The 18,203-nt window shown below is 38.1% G+C and overlaps 2 protein-coding genes across 2 annotated transcripts; both read left to right on the forward strand.

Annotated features, from left to right (window-relative positions):
• The first annotated feature begins 2,768 nt into the window (after window positions 1–2,768).
• Window positions 2,769–6,295, forward strand: LOC141293534 (keratin, type I cytoskeletal 19-like). The gene is made up of 6 exons (XM_073825560.1): window positions 2,769–3,767; window positions 3,855–3,937; window positions 5,156–5,312; window positions 5,398–5,562; window positions 5,671–5,796; window positions 6,071–6,295. The coding sequence occupies exons 1-6, from the start codon at window positions 2,769–2,771 to the stop codon at window positions 6,293–6,295; spliced, it is 1,755 nt and encodes a 584-aa protein (XP_073681661.1).
• Window positions 6,296–12,442: 6,147 nt separating this feature from the next.
• On the forward strand, window positions 12,443–17,127 carry LOC141293535 (keratin, type I cytoskeletal 19-like). Its single transcript, XM_073825561.1, has 6 exons — window positions 12,443–13,270; window positions 13,445–13,527; window positions 15,988–16,144; window positions 16,232–16,396; window positions 16,505–16,630; window positions 16,903–17,127. Exons 1-6 carry the CDS (start codon window positions 12,443–12,445, stop codon window positions 17,125–17,127), a joined length of 1,584 nt encoding a protein of 527 aa, XP_073681662.1.
• The last annotated feature ends 1,076 nt before the right edge of the window (window positions 17,128–18,203 follow it).

The following is an 18,203-nucleotide window of genomic DNA, read 5'->3' on the forward strand; positions in this document are numbered from 1 at the left end:
ATGAGGAAAACTTTGAAAAGAAATAACATGTTTCCAAAACACTGTAAAAAGGTTTAATATGAGGTATGCACACTACCAGTCAAAGGCTTTTAATGTTTTTAAAGAACTTTTCTGCTCACCAAGCCTGCATTTATTTGATTAAACGTACAGAAAAAACAATACAATTTTGAAATATTTTTACTATTTAAAATAACTTTTTTCTATTTGAATGTATTTTAAAATGTAATTTATTCCTGTGGCTTCAAAGCTGTATTCTTAGCGTCATTACTCTAATCACATCCTTTAGAAATCATTCAAATATTCTGATTTGCTGCTCAAAAAAAGCATGTGTTATTAATATTATATTGAAAACAGCCAAGTACCGTTTCAGGTTTCTTTGATGAACAGAAAGTTCAGAAGAACAGCATTTATCTGAAATAGAAATCTTTTGTAACATTATGAATGTCTTTATCATTCTGTAGCATTCATAAATAAAAGTTGTTGTTTTTTTACCTTTAATACTTAAGCACAATAAAAATGTAGTACTTTCTTGTACTCAAGTAAATCTTTTTACTTGAGTAAAAGTATAAAAAATACTGGATTTCTAATATAATTAAGTATTAAATGACATTTAATATGTAACATAGAAACACTCTGATTTAGTAAAGACACTTGAAAAGTACTTTTAAGGCAGAGTAAAAATACTCCACTACTGTCTGTCGCCTCTGAGTATGAGACGTGCCGTATAAGAACCGACTGTTGTTTATTATTAGAAATGGGTTTTTATTGGCCTCTGAAGTAAAATAATGGCGCATTTCTGGCTTGACCGTGTGTTTTTGAACCTGGCTTGCCCAGAAAAACTGAGAGGATCTGAGACTCAGAAAACTGAGAGGATTAGTTTGCAGGATTGAAACTGAGAAAATATGAGCATATTCAAATAATAGCTAACAAAATGACATTCATCCCTAAAGACTGTGACAGATTCACCAGAAATGTATTTGCCTTTGTCTTAGGCTTTTTATGTGATCACAAGAAACATGCATCACCACAGATGAGTCAAGCTCCTAATCGGATCTTACTCTTGCACAAAGTTATTTGAAAAATTATGATTATTACACGGACAATTACACATATGATTCCATTAAGACAAAGTATTACTCCATTGCTTTCGTGCCTTTCTTTAAAACAGCTAAATGACTGTATTAGTCATTAACCATTTAACCAATTGCAATTACTATTAACCAATTACTTGATTTGTCAGGCTGGACACACGTTCTAGGTATTTTTCTTCCCTGCATAAGTCTTAGTACATCTGACTTGAAGAAAATAGTGCTTTAAGCAAATCCAAATACATTTTTATTGTTTCTTTCTTTCTTTCTTTTTTTTTTAAAGAAATTAATACTTTCATTCACCAAGGATGTATTAAGTTAATAATTAAAAGTTTATTAAAAGTTAAAAATAAATAATTTACATTGTTATAAAAACATTTTTATTTTGAATAAACACTGTACTTTTTAAACTTGTTATTCATGAAAGAATCCTGAAAAAAAAATCACAGATTCCAAAAAATATTTGGCAGCACAACTGTTGATATTATCCAACATTGATCATTCTAATAATAAATCAGCATATTAGAATGATTTCTGAAGGATCACGTGACACTTAAGACTGATACAAATTCAGCTTTTCGTCACAGGAATAAATTCTATTTTAAAGTATGTTCAAATAAAAAACATTATTTTATATTGTAAAAACATTTTGCAATACTACTGTTTTTTTCTGTATTTTTAATCAAATAAATGCAGCGTTGATGAGCATAAGAGTCTTCTTTAAAGACTATTACAAGTCTTACTGACCCCAAACTTTTGAATGGTAGTGTATATTTCAGAGAATTTAACAAAATTTATAAAAATAGAGTTTTATGACATGTAACACTGGGACTGCAAAGTTGTATTATTTATTTTAACTTGCATAAGACATGCCATCTGCATACCCGTACAATCAAATACATTGTGTTGTTTTTGCGTGTTTAGAAAAACAGAAAGACTAAAAAAAATAAACATTTTAAGTATATTATTAAGTATTTACATCTATGAATAAAGTCTATTTTGATAAGTATAACAGATGATTTATGTTTTAAAGTTCACCATAGGCCTTTATATTTTATATGTTGAAATTATCAATTTAAATCTGAGTGGAAATCTGTGGAAAAAAAAGAATCAAGAAACTTGAAAGACTCTAAATAGAGCAGGTTAAACCACAAACTTTAACCTCATTTTCTGACTTTTTTTTTTTTTTGTCTGTTTTATGTTTTGGGTCCAAAAGAAAAATAAAAGCAGTAATTTCAAAATTAACTTATTTTATCTTCAAACTGTTTAATAGGCCTCTCTGATGTTGTGTTTGAGTCTGTCTTTGTTGTGAAGGCATTACATCTATTCATACCTTTGAGTCACGTGCATAATTGAAACTCCACCCGAATATTGCAATTTGAGCTGCCTTCAATACATCTAAACTTACTCATAATTGTCTGCCTTGTCCAGTTAGGCACTGACATCTATTTAAAAATATATACACACACATAAATTCCTTTGCAGCTTCCTCATAAGATACAATACTATTAGTGGTGACACACACAAATGCACTCTCTTTGTCAAATTCTAGAAACCACCCTCAAGCTTGAACTATATAAGATGACAGAGCTGGCTTCAAAGGCACCATACTCTTCAGGACAATTCTAGAATTTTTTGTATTCTTTTGCGTTCATCCATCTCTGCATCTTACCACCCACCATGTCAGGCATCCAAACCGGCTCAGAATCCTGCTCGTTCTCCTTCCCAGAGACCTCTGAGACCTGCACCAAACCCAGCTCTTTCAGCTTCCCCAAGACCTGCTCTGAGACCTGCACCAAACCCAGCTCCTTCAGCTTCCCTGAGTCCTGCCCCAAGACCTGTCTGAAGACTTCCTCTGACACTTGCTTGATAAGCTACCCAGAGACCTGTTCCAAACCCAGCTCCTTCACCTGTCCTGAAACCTGCTCCAAACCAAGCTCCTTCACCTGCTCCAAACCCAGCTCCTTCACCTGTCCTGAAACCTGCTCCAAACCCAGCTCCTTCACCTGTCCTGAAACCTGCTCCAAACCCAGCTCCTTCACCTGCTCCAAACCCAGCTCCTTCACCTGTCCTGAAACCTGCTCCAAACCCAGCTCCTTCACCTGCTCCAAACCCAGCTCCTTCACCTGTCCTGAAACCTGCTCCAAACCCAGCTCCTTCACCTGTCCTGAAACCTGCTCCAAACCAAGCTCCTTCACCTGTCCTGAAACCTGCTCCAAACCCAGCTCCTTGTCCAGCCCCAAGTCCTCCCTCTGCTCCATCTCCACAACTTCAAAGTTCATAATCGGTCCTCGTAGGTGTGGTTCAGTTACACCTAAAGCCTACAGTATCAGTGGTACTGGAAATAAGACCCGCATCTCTACCTGCTCCTATCGCGCGAATAATTGCTCCCCATGTCCACCACTCAGAATTGATGGAGGACACTGTGGAAGATTTGGCGCAAGAATCATGGCTGGAGGGTGTTATGGAAAGGATTATGACTACTTCCAGAAGAGCGAGAAGGCCACCATGCAAGACCTGAATGACCGTCTGGCATCCTATCTGGATAAGGTGCACTATTTGGAGGCTGCCAATGCTACTCTGGAGAAGCAGATCCGGGAGTACTATGAAAATAAGGGGCTGATCTGCCAGAGGGACTACAGCTGCTACTTCAAAACCATTGAATGCCTTCAGGAAAAGGTACAAACAGACAATTAATGGTGGCAATTTTTAACATAAATACTGATCTACATTTATAGTTTTCTTTGTCAATGCTCTTCATTATAGATGAAAGATGCTACTGTCACCAACGGCAAAATCCTCCTGCAGATCGACAACTCTAAACTGGCTGCTGATGACTTTAAGATAAAGTGAGTTCTCTAAAGGCAATTTCACATCTAGTTTTTTGGAGCATTGTAAGTTGTTTTTATACAGTTGGGTTAACAACCTAAAAAATATTGTCTATTAATAGTGAGGTCTAATTTAAAAAAAAAAAAAAAATATATATATATATATATATATATATATATATATATATATATATATATATATATATTAATTTGTTACAGACAAATTATGAATATGATTAATATTATGGAACAGTAGTCCATCAAAGTTAAGCACAGCTTCTAGCTGCAAATATATAAATGCAAATATATGGAAGCAAATATGTGTACAAAGATATATACCAGGGGAGTTTCCATCTCTTGGATGAGAAAAAGTGTAGTACAAAAATAACACAAGGTAAACATTACAAAATATAACATTTTCTAAAGAAACACTGTATAAAACAGAGTCTGCCTCCTGAAGCGTGCAGTAAGTTTGGTGGTTAGTTATTAGGAACTAAAGGGGAAAAGTCACGTGAGAGGATGGCTCCATCGCGATATGATTTTATATGACTGGTTATGTTCGGCTGTGATTGGTTCATGCAGTAAATCCTGCCTCTTGTGTTCATGCACCTTCTGTATTCGTGAATCAGACTGAATGAACAATATAATGGATTTAATTGGAAGACTAATTAAAAAGCATAAGTGAGCAACTCACACACTTAAATATAACCACTTTGTAATGTCAACATAAGACCTAAAATGACATGAAAATATGATCTGTTGGAGATTTTAGTGAGTAATCAACTTGGTGAAATTTAAAGTAAATATTCGTGTCTGTGATCATTATCTAGCTTTGATGACTGATGATGTTTAAAAAGTTTAAAGTTAATAATTGAAAAAAATAACTGAACATAAATTCACGAATAAAATAGTTTAAATTGTTACTGCCTTAAGTTATTACTCTGGAATAAATGTGAAATGTTTAAAAACACTAACTTGATAAGATTAATGCTTGGCTTTATTAAATAGAATATTAATTACATTTTTAAATAAAAATATAACATAGATTTTTTCTTCTTTGTCTGATAGTGTAAGTACTGTTTATTTAACCAAGAAAATGTGACTTGGACATGAGTTTACATTTAATTAAAACAAGCTAAAGGCACCTATGGTCTGTATAGCTTTTCACTACATAGATCATAGTCATGTTTAATCATGATTTTGTTAATTTTATTCCCCTCTGACCTTTCCACAAATCAGGTATCAGAATGAGGCGGCGATACGGCAGTGTGTGAAGGCTGACATTGATAACCTGCGTTGCATACTTAATAAAACATGCCAAGCAAAAACCGACCTGGAGGCACAGAACTGCACTCTGCAAGAGGACCTTGTGTATTTGAAGAAAACTCACCAGGAGGTGTGTAGCAAAATCATTTTTTATGTTTTGAATGAAGATAAATAAAGCCAATCATTTCTTATGCCATAACAATATGTGTTTATAGGTTGTGGCAGCACTACTGTGCCAGTTGACAGACTCAAAAGTGTGTGTGGAAGTGGATGCTGCTCCTCAGCAAGACCTGAAAAAGGTTTTGGACGAAATCCGTTGTCATTACGAGACCATCATAGACCAACACTGCAGAGAACAGGAGTGCTGGTTCCAGGAGAAGGTATGGCTTCTGTCTCTTTCATTCACATTACAGCTTGGAGTGGTATTAATACTGTGACTCATGAGTTAAATGCCTCTCATGACATGTGTTTTTGTGACTCTCTTTAAGATGGCTGACCTGTGTAAAGATGCTGCCACCAAAACAGAGTGCTTAGAAACCTCTAGGTCACAGATCTCAGATTTGCGGCGTACCTTGCAGTGCCTGGAGATCGAGCTACAGTCTCAAATCAGCATGGTGAGATACAGGAAACACAGGATGTGACAGACAGAATAAAAATAGCTCAAAATATTTTGTCATATATGTGTGTGTTAATCCTTGACATCCAAAACTAAACTAAGGCAAAGAAAACAGTGGAATTGAATCAGTATCATATCACTCCTAACTTAGGGCAGAAGTTTTTAACCTTGATTTTTATATAAGAGGAATTTTTAGCTCGCTGTTAGCTGAGGAAAATCTAAACCTGATTTTGGGTCGTTCTGTTCAGTAACTGTTCTCTTTATCCACACAGAAAGGAGCACTGGAGTGCTCACTGTCGGAAACAGAGGCTAGGTACAGCAATATGCTAGCAGGCTACCAGACGCATATCAACACATATGAGGCAGAGCTTTGTCAGGTGCGCACTGGCATTGAGCAGCAGGGCAGAGACTATGCGGAACTGCTGGACGTCAAGAGCCGTCTGGAGCAAGAGATCGCCACCTACAGGTGCCTCCTGGAAAAGCAGGACATGAAGTAAGTGCCTCTTTTCATTTATAAGAGGGTCACAGATAGTAGGTTTACATATAGGTTTTATGTATATAATTTTTTTAATATTCATTTTTTCTTTTTTCATTTCTAGGTGCTACCCTGCAGGTGGGCTGTGTAAACAATGAAGGCAATGAAGCGTCCTAGTTAAAGTGGAGTTTTAAGAGTTTTTTTTTTTTTTTACCATTCACTGCTTTATGTCCATTCCCCAATAAAGTTGGTCCTAATATTTTGGTGTCTGTTTCGCTATTGTTTTTCATGTTTACTTACGTTTTGCTTCCATCACAATGGGAGAGGAAACAGGTCTACACAGTTTTTCCCATAGATTTCCATTCATTCACTGCATTTTCTATTTATTTTAAGTGTAAGCAGTTTCATGTGTTGAAAGCTGGCAAATTTACAGAAATATGAATACGTACTAAAATGGACAGGATGTACTAACAACTGAAATTTTACTATACATTCATACATTTTACCATACAAGTGTCGCACAAACTGTGAATTGACATAAACCGTTGAATAAGTAGCCTAGCTATATTGCTTTTACTCATGCATGCCTTACACCTGGTTCTCAAATGTTTTCAGGCGGCACATCACCATCTTTAACTGAATAAATAAGCTGTCCATTGATGTATGGTTTTTTTAGGATAAGACAATATTTGGCTGAGATACACCTATTTGAAAATCTAGAATCGAAAGGTGCTGGGAAATACTGGGAAAATTGTCCAAATGAAGCAATGCATATGACTAATCAAAAAATAAGTTTTGATATATTTAGCTAAGAAATTTACCAAATAGAACATGATCTTTACTTAATATCCTAATTGTGGTTTGGCATAAAAGAAAAATCGATCATTTTGACCCATACAATGTATATTTATGTGCTACTTAAGACTGGGACAATTTGTTAAGGACACTCTTCTTCTCTTCACCATATCTATTGTAAACATCCAGCATAGGCAGAGGCATAACCATAATTGCTGATTACTGAAGTCTGATATTCTTGTAAAGCATTTTCAAGTCAGCAGTAAACAGACAATTTATGTAATTTATAAACAAAGATTTTTAAGAATTATTTTTCTTACAAAGCAATGCAGAGAAACCCAACAGTAGAGAAAAGTGCATATAATTCAATACAATGCCAGAACATAATACACTAGAGGGCGCAGTGAGCACTAGATTCAGTATCAGTGCTAATCCTCGCGGTTCTCGTCGGGTGCAGTGGCGCGCGCCTGTAATCCAAGCTACTGGGAGGCTGAGGCTGGCGGAACGCTTGGGCTCAGGGGTTCTGGGCTGCAGTGGACTATGTTGATCGGTGTCCGCACTAAGTTCGGTATCGATATGGTGCTCCTGGGGGAGCTCGGGACCACCAGGTCGTCTAAGGAGAGGTGAACCTGCCCAGGTCGGAGACGGAGCAGGTCAAAGCCCCCGTGTCGATCAGTAGTGGGATCGCGCCTGCGAATAGACACTGCAGTGCAGCCTGAGCGATACAGCGAGACTCAGACTTTTACATTTCTGTCTGCAAGTGAACTAACAGTCAAACATTTAGAGATCAATTATATGATTAAGAATGCTTTCAGTCTTACGGTGCGTTCACACTGGCACGTAGCGAGCGGGGCGAAGCGAGCGTTTTCAATTCATTCATGCTGAAGTTGAGCGTAATAGTGATAGGTCGTTCTTGAACGATTCGTTCATTTTGAACGAATCTTTATGTGACTCGAGAAGAACGAGTCGTCTCGGGGAGTGATTCGTTCAGTCGCGCATGCTCAATTGCGCAACTATGAACGAAGGACTCAAACCCGAAGAGAGTAGTGATGTCCGGTTCGCGAACGAATCGTTCTATTTAACCGGATCTTCTTAGTGAACCGGTTGAACCAGTTCACCAAATCGAACTGAATCGTTTGAAACGGTTCGCGTCTCTAGTAAGCACTAATCCACAAATTACTTAAAGGTTTTTACTTTTTAACGTGCCCGACACTCCCTCTGATTCAAAATAAATAAATTTCCCGAGTTATTCAGTTACTCAAACAGTTTTTGAACGGCTGTGAAAAGAGAGCTGATGATGCGCATGAGCAGAGCAGCTGCCAGAGCCATGAATCGGTTGCAGCGGTTGTCGGATCACCAGTACACTGAACGAGAATCGCTTTCTTTCGGATCACCGGTACACTGAACGAGAATCGCTTTCTTTCGGATCACCGGTACACTGAACGAGAATCGCTTTCTTTCGGATCACCAGTACACTGAACGAGAACCGGTTTCTTTCGGACACGTCCGATTTGAGAATCGATGAGCTGATACTTTGCGCATGCGTGTCATTTTTCAAGCGGATGAAATGAAGCACGTTAGTCAAGTTGGTCTATTTTGTTAAACGTTTTGTTAAAAGTTTACTTAAGGATTCAATTAGGTTATTGGCTAAAAGGGTTTTTATGATCTTGGTCAGGGAAGTGCCGTGGTACCATAATAAATGAGATATTTGATTAAAAGAAAACATGTGCTTTATGAATTAGCTGCACTGTAATAAAAGATAATGATGACATGCAAAAATTGTGTTTGTATTAAATAATGTTTTAATGAAACTATACACAACTATAATTTGAACCATGTTCAAACCAAAATTATTATAAAAAAAATTTATTTAACTTTTAAACGGTGGTATAATGATAAAAATGACATAATCAAACTACTGCACAAGCAAACCAAGCGGCACGTTTCAGTCACTCTCTCTGTGTGTGAGTTCTCGAATCTCATTCTCGACTCAAGAAGCGGTTGCAGCGGTTGTCGGATCACCAGTACACTGAACGAGAACCGATTTCTTTCGGATCACCAGTACACTGAACGAGAACCGGTTTCTTTCGGACGCGTCCGATTCGAGAATCGATGAGCTGATACTGTGCGCATGCGTGACTCGTGCAGCTGCCAAATAAACAAGCTCCTGCTATGACTGACTCCATCTGAACCGAACTAGTTCTTTTTTTACCACTGTCTCTGTGCTAATACTATGAGCAGTTAACTGAGGACTTGAATGAGGGGATCTGGTGAAACGTATGTTTATAACAAATAAGTCTTTATGGATTGTGCATGTTCAGTAAGCTGATCGTGTTTCTGATTAGAATTAATTTATCTTATAATTTATTAAATCAAGACTTGTAAAACTTACTCATATGATCACTGCATGTAACATATGATCACTGCATGTAACTGTATATGGGTGCGGGACGATAGTAATTACGTTAATTACGTCATTACGTCATAGCGTAAAAGAACTGGTGAACCGGTTTTTTGAACCGGTTCTTTGAAACGAACTGTCCGAAAGAACCGGTTCGCGGAAAAGAACCGAACTTCCCATCACTACTCGAGAGATGAACTAATCAATTCTGTTTCCGGCTCCAGCAGCATAGGTTAAGCGTATGGGGTTGTCACGTGATGAACGAACGACTCGGACCCGAAGACTCGAGAGATGAACTAATCAATTCTGTTTCCGGCTCCAGCAGCATAGGTTAAGCGTATGGGGTTGTCACGTGATGAACGAACGACTCGGACCCGAAGACTCGATAGATGAACTAATCAATTCTGTTTCCGGCTCCAGCAGCATAGGTTAAGCGTATGGGGTTGTCACGTGATGAACGAATGACTCGGACCCGAAGACTCGAGAGATGAACTAATCAATTCTCTTTCCGGCTCAGACAGCGTCAGTTAAGCTTATATGGGGTTGTCACGTAATGAACGAACGACTCGAACCTGGATAGATAGAAGTGAGGGAGCTAATCATGAAGACCCAGGTAAACAATGCATCAATCTTTTGTTTCTAATAGCTTATAGTTTTGTCTTGTTTGTAGTGTGATCAACGTTATATAATATGAGCATACATGTGTTATGGAGGTAAAACGTAGCTTTTTAATTATATTTTGGCAAAATGAACGAAATGACTCGAAAAAAGATTCGTTCATTTTGCTGAACGAGACTCAAAGATCCGAGTCGGTAAAATGATCCGAACTTCCCATCACTAGAGCGTAAAGGGTCGCGTGGTGCATTTTGGGATTGGAAGCGTTGGCGTTGAGAGCAGCTGAGAGCGTCAAAAGGTTGGACATTCCTCAACTTTATGCAAATCTCGAGCACAAAACGCCGGGCGACAACCAATCGCTGTGAGAAGTAGGCAAGGAAAGACTATGACGCATGTTTCCGAAACTGGTGGATTACTGCTGAAATCACATATTATTGAAAAAGTCACGCAAAAGTAAATGTACTTTGCATGTTTTCATTATGCCACAGTTTAGTTTGCGAACCACCGTTAAAAAAGACAAATGAAACGCAAACAGGGTGTAAACATTGTTTTTCCATAGGCGTGCTCTGCTCTAAATTTGACACTCCCCAAAGCAGTGGCGTTGTGGCGTTGCCAGCGGCACTGAGCGTGGATTTGACGCAGTAGTGTGAACGCACCGTTAGGCCGCGGTCACACCGAACGCGTTTTTGCAGTTGGAGGCGCCTCTTTTGAATGGTTTTCTGTTGGCAGTGAGCGTTCTGCACGCTGTTTATGCGCCCCCGGCGCCTCACGTTTTCGCCGCCTGCTGCGCCTCGCGTTTTTGCAGGAGCGCTCTGAGCGCCTGAAGTTGAAAAAAAAAAATCAACTCTGAGCGGAAAAACCAACGTCATTCGCGTTCTTTTCCATTGTCCAATCGAATGAATGGAGAGGCGGGCCTTCTGTTGTAGTGATGAAAGTTTACCGTTGCTTAAAAAGTCCGGAGACTGCAAGAATTAGAGGAGAAACCTTACTCTTCAACTCCAGATAATGGCATTGCCACTTCCAAATTTGTAACTTTTTTTTTCTTTTCAGTAGTGGCATTCGTGGCGTTGCACTTTTGTTAACATAAGGGACACCACTGTATGTCGTTCTATTTATTTATTTATTATATTTGGCCTAAGTTATTTTAGTAGAATGTCACTATACTTTGTATTCTGGTTGTGTATAGCCCTATGCTTTATTGCTTTGCGTCAACCCAAGTCACATATTGTTCTTTTAAACAATATCTATGTTTTATGTATCACCTGTGAGTAATATGTGTTAAATAAAATAAATAAATAAAAAGAAAAAAATATATATGTTGTGTCAAATGGTTGATACTATATCGCCTCTCTCTGGACGATATGTGATATTTCTGTTCATTTTCAGTGTCTACATTCCATGACCAGTTTAATGTTTAAACATTTTAAATCTGTTGACTGGACAGGCCCAATGTCTGCACAATGAATCATCATTATATATTATTTAGTCATGTGTAATATATTCAGGTTTTACTGACCTTTTAAAATCATGAACTCATTACAGAAATAGGAAAGAAAGATCAAACTTTTGCAAATATACATTTAAAGTTAGTGAACAGAGGCTCATAAAATAATTCCTGCTTACTCTAAGAAAGTAAATTCTCAGATATATTTCATAGTATAAAAAAGCATTATCACAGTCAAATAAAAATGAAATGGAAATTTTATTTGCACTACTTTCCAGTTTAAGACTTCCCTCAGTGTTATAGCATCTTGCGGGTATGGCAAGCCTTATGAGCATCTAGCATTGCCAAAATACCCTGTCACAGTCACAAACATTAACCTCATTTTCTGACTTTTTTTGTGTTGACTGTTTTATATTTTGGGTCCAAGACAAAAATAAAAGCAATTTCAAAATTAACTTATTTTATCATCAAATTGTTTAATAGGCCTCTTTGATGTCATGTTTAAGTCTGTCTTTGTTGTGAAGGCATTTCATCTATTCAGACCTTTGAGTCACATGTTTAATTGAAACTCCACCCGAATATTGCAATTTGTGCTGTCTTCATTAAGTCTAAATTTACTCATACTGCCTTGTCCAGTTAGGCACCGACATCTATTCAGAAATATATATACACACACGCATGAATTCCTTTGCAGCTTCCTCATAAGGGTTAAATACTCTGGCCCTTGATTTATAATACTTTTGGTGGTGACACACACAAACACACTCTCTTTGTCAAATTGTAGAAAACGCCCTCAAACTCCAACTATATAAGATGACAGAACTGGCCTCAAAGGCACCACACTCTTCAGGAAAATTCTAGACACTTTTTGTATCGTCCTCTTTCGCATTCATCCATCTCTGCAGCCATCCACCATGTCAGGCATCCAAAACGCGACCTGCACCAAACCCAGCTCCTTCAGCTTCCCTGAGACCTGCACCAAACCCAGCTCCTTCAGCTTCCCTGAGACCTGCACCAAACCCAGCTCCTTCAGCTTCCCTGAGACCTGCTCTGAGACCTGCACCAAACCCAGCTCCTTCAGCTTCCCTGAGACCTGCACCAAACCCAGCTCCTTCAGCTTCCCTGAGACCTGCTCTGAGACCTGCACCAAACCCAGCTCCTTCAGCTTCCCTGAGACCTGCTCTGAGACCTGCACCAAACCCAGCTCCTTCAGCTTCCCCAAGACCTACTCTGAGACCTGCCCTAAACCGAGCTCTTTCACCTGTCCTAAAACCTGCCCCAGCCCCTGCTCCTTGTCCAGCCCCAAGTCTTCCCTCTGCTCCTTCTCCACAACTTCAAAGTCCATAATCGGTCCTCGTAGGTGTGGTTCAGTTACACCCAAAGCCTACAGTGTCAGTGGTATTGGAAATAAGACCCGCATCTCTACCTGCTCCTATCGCGCGAATAATTGCTCCCCATGTCCACCACTCAGAATTGATGGAGGACACTGTGGAAGATTTGGCGCAAGAATCATGGCTGCAGGGTGTTATGAAAAGGATTATGACTACTTCCAGAAGAGTGAGAAGGCCACCATGCAAGACCTGAATGACCGTCTGGCATCCTATCTGGATAAGGTGCACTATTTGGAGGCTGCCAATGCTACTCTGGAGAAACAGATCCGAGAGTACTATGAAAAAAAGGGGCTGATCTGCCAGAGGGACTACAGCTGCTACTTCAAAACCATTGAATGCCTTCAGGAAAAGGTACAAACAGACAATTAATGGTGGCAATTTTTAAAATAAATAGCAAAAATGATTCTAATAAACGTGGCACATTCAGATTTTTGATCTTAGCAGCAAAATGTAAGATATTTTTGACAGAAATAGTCTGCTGTGATCTACATTTATAGTTTTCTTTGTCAATGCTCTTCATTATAGATGAAAGACGCTACTGTCACCAACGGCAAAATCCTCCTGCAGATCGACAACTCTAAACTGGCTGCTGATGACTTTAAGATAAAGTGAGTTCTCTAAAGGCAATTTCACATCTAGTTTTTTTGGAGCATTGAAAACTGTTTTTATAAATACTGTCTATTAATAGTGAGGTCTAATTTGTGTCCCTTTTCAGAAGGAAAAAAACATCATAAGGAATATTTGTTACATGCAAATTATGAATATGATTAATATTATGGAACAGTACACAATGTGAAGCACAGCTTCTGGCTGCAAATATATAAATGTAAATATATGGAAGCAAATATGTGTACAAAGATATATACCAGGGGAGTTTTCTCTGAGGAGGCAAAGGAGGCAGTGCCTCCTCAAAATTGGATGAGAAAAAAAAAAGTGTAATACAAAAATAACACAAGTCTGCATTTTAACAGACCTCCTGAAGCATGCAGTGGGTTTGGTGGGAAATAATTGAGAATTAATGGGGAAAAAGTCACATGAGAGGAGGCAATGGCTCCATCGCGATATGATTTGATATGAATATGTTTGGCTGTGATTGGTTCATGCAGTAAATCCCTCTTGTGTTTGTGTGCGTTCCGTGTTCGTGAATCAGACTGAATGAACAATATAATGGTCTTAATATGAAGACTAATTAAAAAAAAAGTAAGTGAACAACTCACACGCTTATAACCACTTTGTAATGTCAACATAAGACCTAAAATGACATGAAAATATGATCTGTTGGAGTTTTTAGTGTTTAATCAGCTTGGTGAAATTTAAAGTATATCTACATGTCTGTGACCAATAGTTACCTAGCTTTGATGACTGATGATCCAAAATTTTCAAAAATAGTTTAAAGTTAGCAATTAAAATAAATAGCTGAACATAACACAAAGTTTACAAATAGTTTAAATAGTTTCTGCCTTAAGTTATTACTTTGGAATAAATGTAAAATGCTTAAAAAAACACTAATTTGATAAGATTCATACTTGGCTTTATTACATAAAATATTAATTAGCTACATTTTTAATGTAAAATATAAAATAGGTATTTTCTTCTTTCTCAAATAGTGTAAGTGATGTTTATTTAACCAAGAAAATGTGACTTTGACATGAATTTACAATTAATTTTAAAAATATTTAAAAAATGTAAAAATATATAAAGTAAAAGTTTGAAAATTATGTGACCTATGACCTTAATACAGTGTGTGCTATTGTTGTAAAGACCTTAAAGGTCCCATATTGTCAAAATCGAAATTTCCTGGCTTTTTTCATGATAACTGAGGTCTAGGGGCTATGTAACTACCATATGAGTTTCAAAACAGTCAATCCACAGTAAACTGCACACAGCCTGTTTAAAGTGGCTGTTCATTTTCACGAGCCGCTGTGACTTCCGTAACGATGTGACGTCCGATCTACTCAGTCACCGCCTTCAGTCACCACCCCAGCACCAACCACCGTCCTACCCTCCTTTTATCAAACCCAGACAACATCGCGTCCATAACATTGCTAAGCAACAACAACACGGAAACAAGTGGAGAAAACCCTGTTCAGTCTATAGATGTTGAAACTAGGCTACATCATTGCACAGGCTTCAGTACAACGTGAATATAAGAGACCAGTGGCACGTCAACTTCAGCCTCTTTCACACAGCGATTCCGGTAAATACACGGATAATGTTTCCCATGATTTGTTCCGGAGTTGTTTAATTTGGTTCATTCACAGTTGTTTTCCGGAATCTGTGCATGCTTTACACACAACCCATAAAGACGTGACGTTTGGATGTGAGATGTAATGCGACGCGTACATTTCACTAAACTGAAACTAACCTGAACATACTGTGCTTCAGCGCTGATAGTGAGGAGCTCCCTGATCGCCGCTTCTTTCCACTTTGCACGTATTTTTTTTGTCGTGAAGAGTCGCAGGGTAAGGTGCATCATCACTACAACACTGCCTTTATGGTTCTGGCTTTTGTTCACACAGCGCTCGTTCCTGTAATTTTCCAGAATCAGCGCGCATTGTGAAAGGGGCTTTACTAAAGCAACAGTTATGTAGCTTACTGCATTCGGTGTTTGAAAAAGAAAAAACATTAATGATCATTCTGAAATATCTTGTTGAGTATCAGCAGGCTAGGCTCTCTCTATGGCTCTGGGTTTGGCTACAACGATACATGACCGTAGTTACCTGTGATTGGCCTGGCTGTGCGTCACTCAAAAAACAACAGGCCAATCAGAAGAGAGGTTCATGAATATTAATTAGATGGACCAAATTCGACCTGCTTTTGACAGAGCTCCTAAAAGAGGAGCTGTATAAATATATTGAGATGGATTTTGGCACTTATACCACAAATATATATTCTTAAGGACATCAACAACTAAAATAAACCTCCAGAAATGTGTACAATATGGGACCTTTAAGTCATATTGTAAAATCCAATATGGCATCTAAGGTCTGTACAGCTACATAGATCATAGTCATGTTTAAACATGATTTTGTTGATTTTATTCCCCTTCTGACCTTTTAACAAATCAGGTATCAGAATGAGGCAGCGATACGGCAGTGTGTGAAGGCTGACATTGATAACCTGCGTTGCATACTTAGTAAAACATGCCAAGCAAAAACCGACCTGGAGGCACAGCTCTGCCCTCTGCAGGAGGACCTTGTGTATTTGAAGAAAACTCACCAGGAGGTGTGTAGCAAAATCTTTTCTTTTTTTTAATGTTTTGAATGAAGATAAATAAAGCCAATCATTTCCTATGCTGATATGTGGTTATAGACTGTGGCAGCACTACTGTGCCAGTTGACAGACTCAAAAGTGTGTGTGGAAGTGGATGCTGCTCCTCAGCAAGACCTGAAAAAGGTTTTGGATGAAATCCGTTGTCATTACCAGACCATCATAGACCAACACTGCAGAGAACAGGAGTGCTGGTTCCAGGAGAAGGTGAGACTTCTGTCTCTTTCATTCACATTACAGCTTGGAGTGGTATTAATACTGTGACTCATGAGTTAAATGCCTCTCATTACATGTGTTTTTGTGACTCTCTTTAAGATGGCTGACCTGTGTAAAGATGCTGCCACCAAAACAGAGTGCCTAGAAAGCTCTAGGTCACAGATCTCAGATTTGCGGCGTACCTTGCAGTGCCTGGAGATCGAGCTACAGTCTCAAATCAGCATGGTGAGACACAGGAAACACAGGATGTGACAGACAGAATAGAAATAGCTTAAAATATTTTGTCATATATGTGAGTGTTAATCCTTGACATCCAAAACTAAACTGAGGCAAAGCGAACAGTGGAATTGAATCAGTATCATATCACTCCTAACTTAGGGCAGAAGTTGTCAACCTTGATTTTTAGATATAAGGAATTTAATTAGCTGTTAGCTGAGGGAAACCTAAACCTGATTTTGGGTCGTTCTGTTCAGTAACTGTTCTCTTTACTCGCACAGAAAGGAGCACTGGAGTGCTCACTGTCGGAAACAGAGGCTAGATACAGCAATATGCTAGCAGGCTACCAGACGCATATCAACACATATGAGGCAGAGCTTTGTCAGGTGCGCACTGGCATTGAGCAGCAGGGCAGAGACTATGCGGAGCTGCTGGACGTCAAGAGCCGTCTGGAGCAAGAGATCGCCACCTACAGGTGCCTCCTGGAAAAGCAGGACGTCAAGTAAGTGCCTCTTTTCATTTATAAGAGGGTCACAGATAGTAGGTTTATATATAAGTTTTATGTATATAATTTTTTAATATGCATATTTTCTTTTTTCATTTCTAGGTGCTACCCTGCAGGTGGGCTGTGTAAACAATGAAGGCAATGAAGCGTCCTAGTTAAAGTGGAGTTTTAAGAACTTTTTTTTTTCATTCACTGATTTATGTGCATTCCCTAATAAAGTTTAGTCCCAATATTTTGGTGTGTTTCGTTATTTTTTCATGTTTACATATGTTTTGCTTCCATCACAATGTGAGAGGAAACATGCCTACACAGTTTTTCCCATAGATTTCCATTCATTAACTGCATTTTTCTATTCAGTGACCATGTTTAAGCAGTTTCACATGTTAAACGCTGCAAATTTACATAACTATGAATATGTACTAAAATAGACAGGATATACTAACAACTGAAATTTTACCATACATAGATTTATACATTTTATCATACAAGTGTCGCACAAACTGTAAATTAGTTTTGAGAATACATGCTTTTACTCATGCATGCCTTCCACCTGGCTGCACACCACCATCTTTGATTGAATGAATAAGCTTTCCATTAATGTTTGGTTTAGGATAAGACAAAATTTGGCTGAGATACACCTATTTGAAAATCTGGAATCTTAAGAAGCAAAAAGTCTAAGCTCTTAGCAATGCATATTACTAATCAAATTAAGTTTTGATATATTAAGGTAGAAAATTTACTAAATATATTCATAGAACGTGATCTTTACTTAATACCCTTATGATGTTTTCACATAAAAGAAAAATCGATCATTTTGACCCATTCAATGTATTTTTGGCTATTAGCCTGCTACAAATATACCTGTGCAAGATAAGACTAGTTTTTTTTCATCCAGGGTCACTATTTATTAAGGACACTCTTCTTCTCCTCACCATTCAACATAGGTCGGGGCATAACCATAATTGCTGTTTACTGAAGTTTGATATTCTGGTAAAGCATGTTCATCATCAGCAAACAGACAATTTATGTAATTTATAAACAAAGATTTTTAAGAATTATTTTTCTTACAAAGCAATG

This window comes from Garra rufa, chromosome 20 (genome assembly GCF_049309525.1).
Source record: "Garra rufa chromosome 20, GarRuf1.0, whole genome shotgun sequence".
Classification (NCBI taxonomy): Eukaryota; Metazoa; Chordata; class Actinopteri; order Cypriniformes; family Cyprinidae; genus Garra; species Garra rufa.

Bases quoted from the DNA above. Each gene is read 5' to 3' on its own strand.
- LOC141293535 (XM_073825561.1), top strand. From the start codon at position 12,443: ATGTCAGGCATCCAAAACGCGACCTGCACCAAACCCAGCTCCTTCAGC. The intron at 13,271-13,444 runs GTACAAACAGAC...TCTTCATTATAG, and splicing joins TTGAATGCCTTCAGGAAAAG to ATGAAAGACGCTACTGTCAC. The intron at 16,631-16,902 runs GTGAGACACAGG...TTACTCGCACAG, and splicing joins TACAGTCTCAAATCAGCATG to AAAGGAGCACTGGAGTGCTC.
- LOC141293534 (XM_073825560.1), top strand. From the start codon at position 2,769: ATGTCAGGCATCCAAACCGGCTCAGAATCCTGCTCGTTCTCCTTCCCA. The intron at 3,768-3,854 runs GTACAAACAGAC...TCTTCATTATAG, and splicing joins TTGAATGCCTTCAGGAAAAG to ATGAAAGATGCTACTGTCAC. The intron at 5,797-6,070 runs GTGAGATACAGG...TTATCCACACAG, and splicing joins TACAGTCTCAAATCAGCATG to AAAGGAGCACTGGAGTGCTC.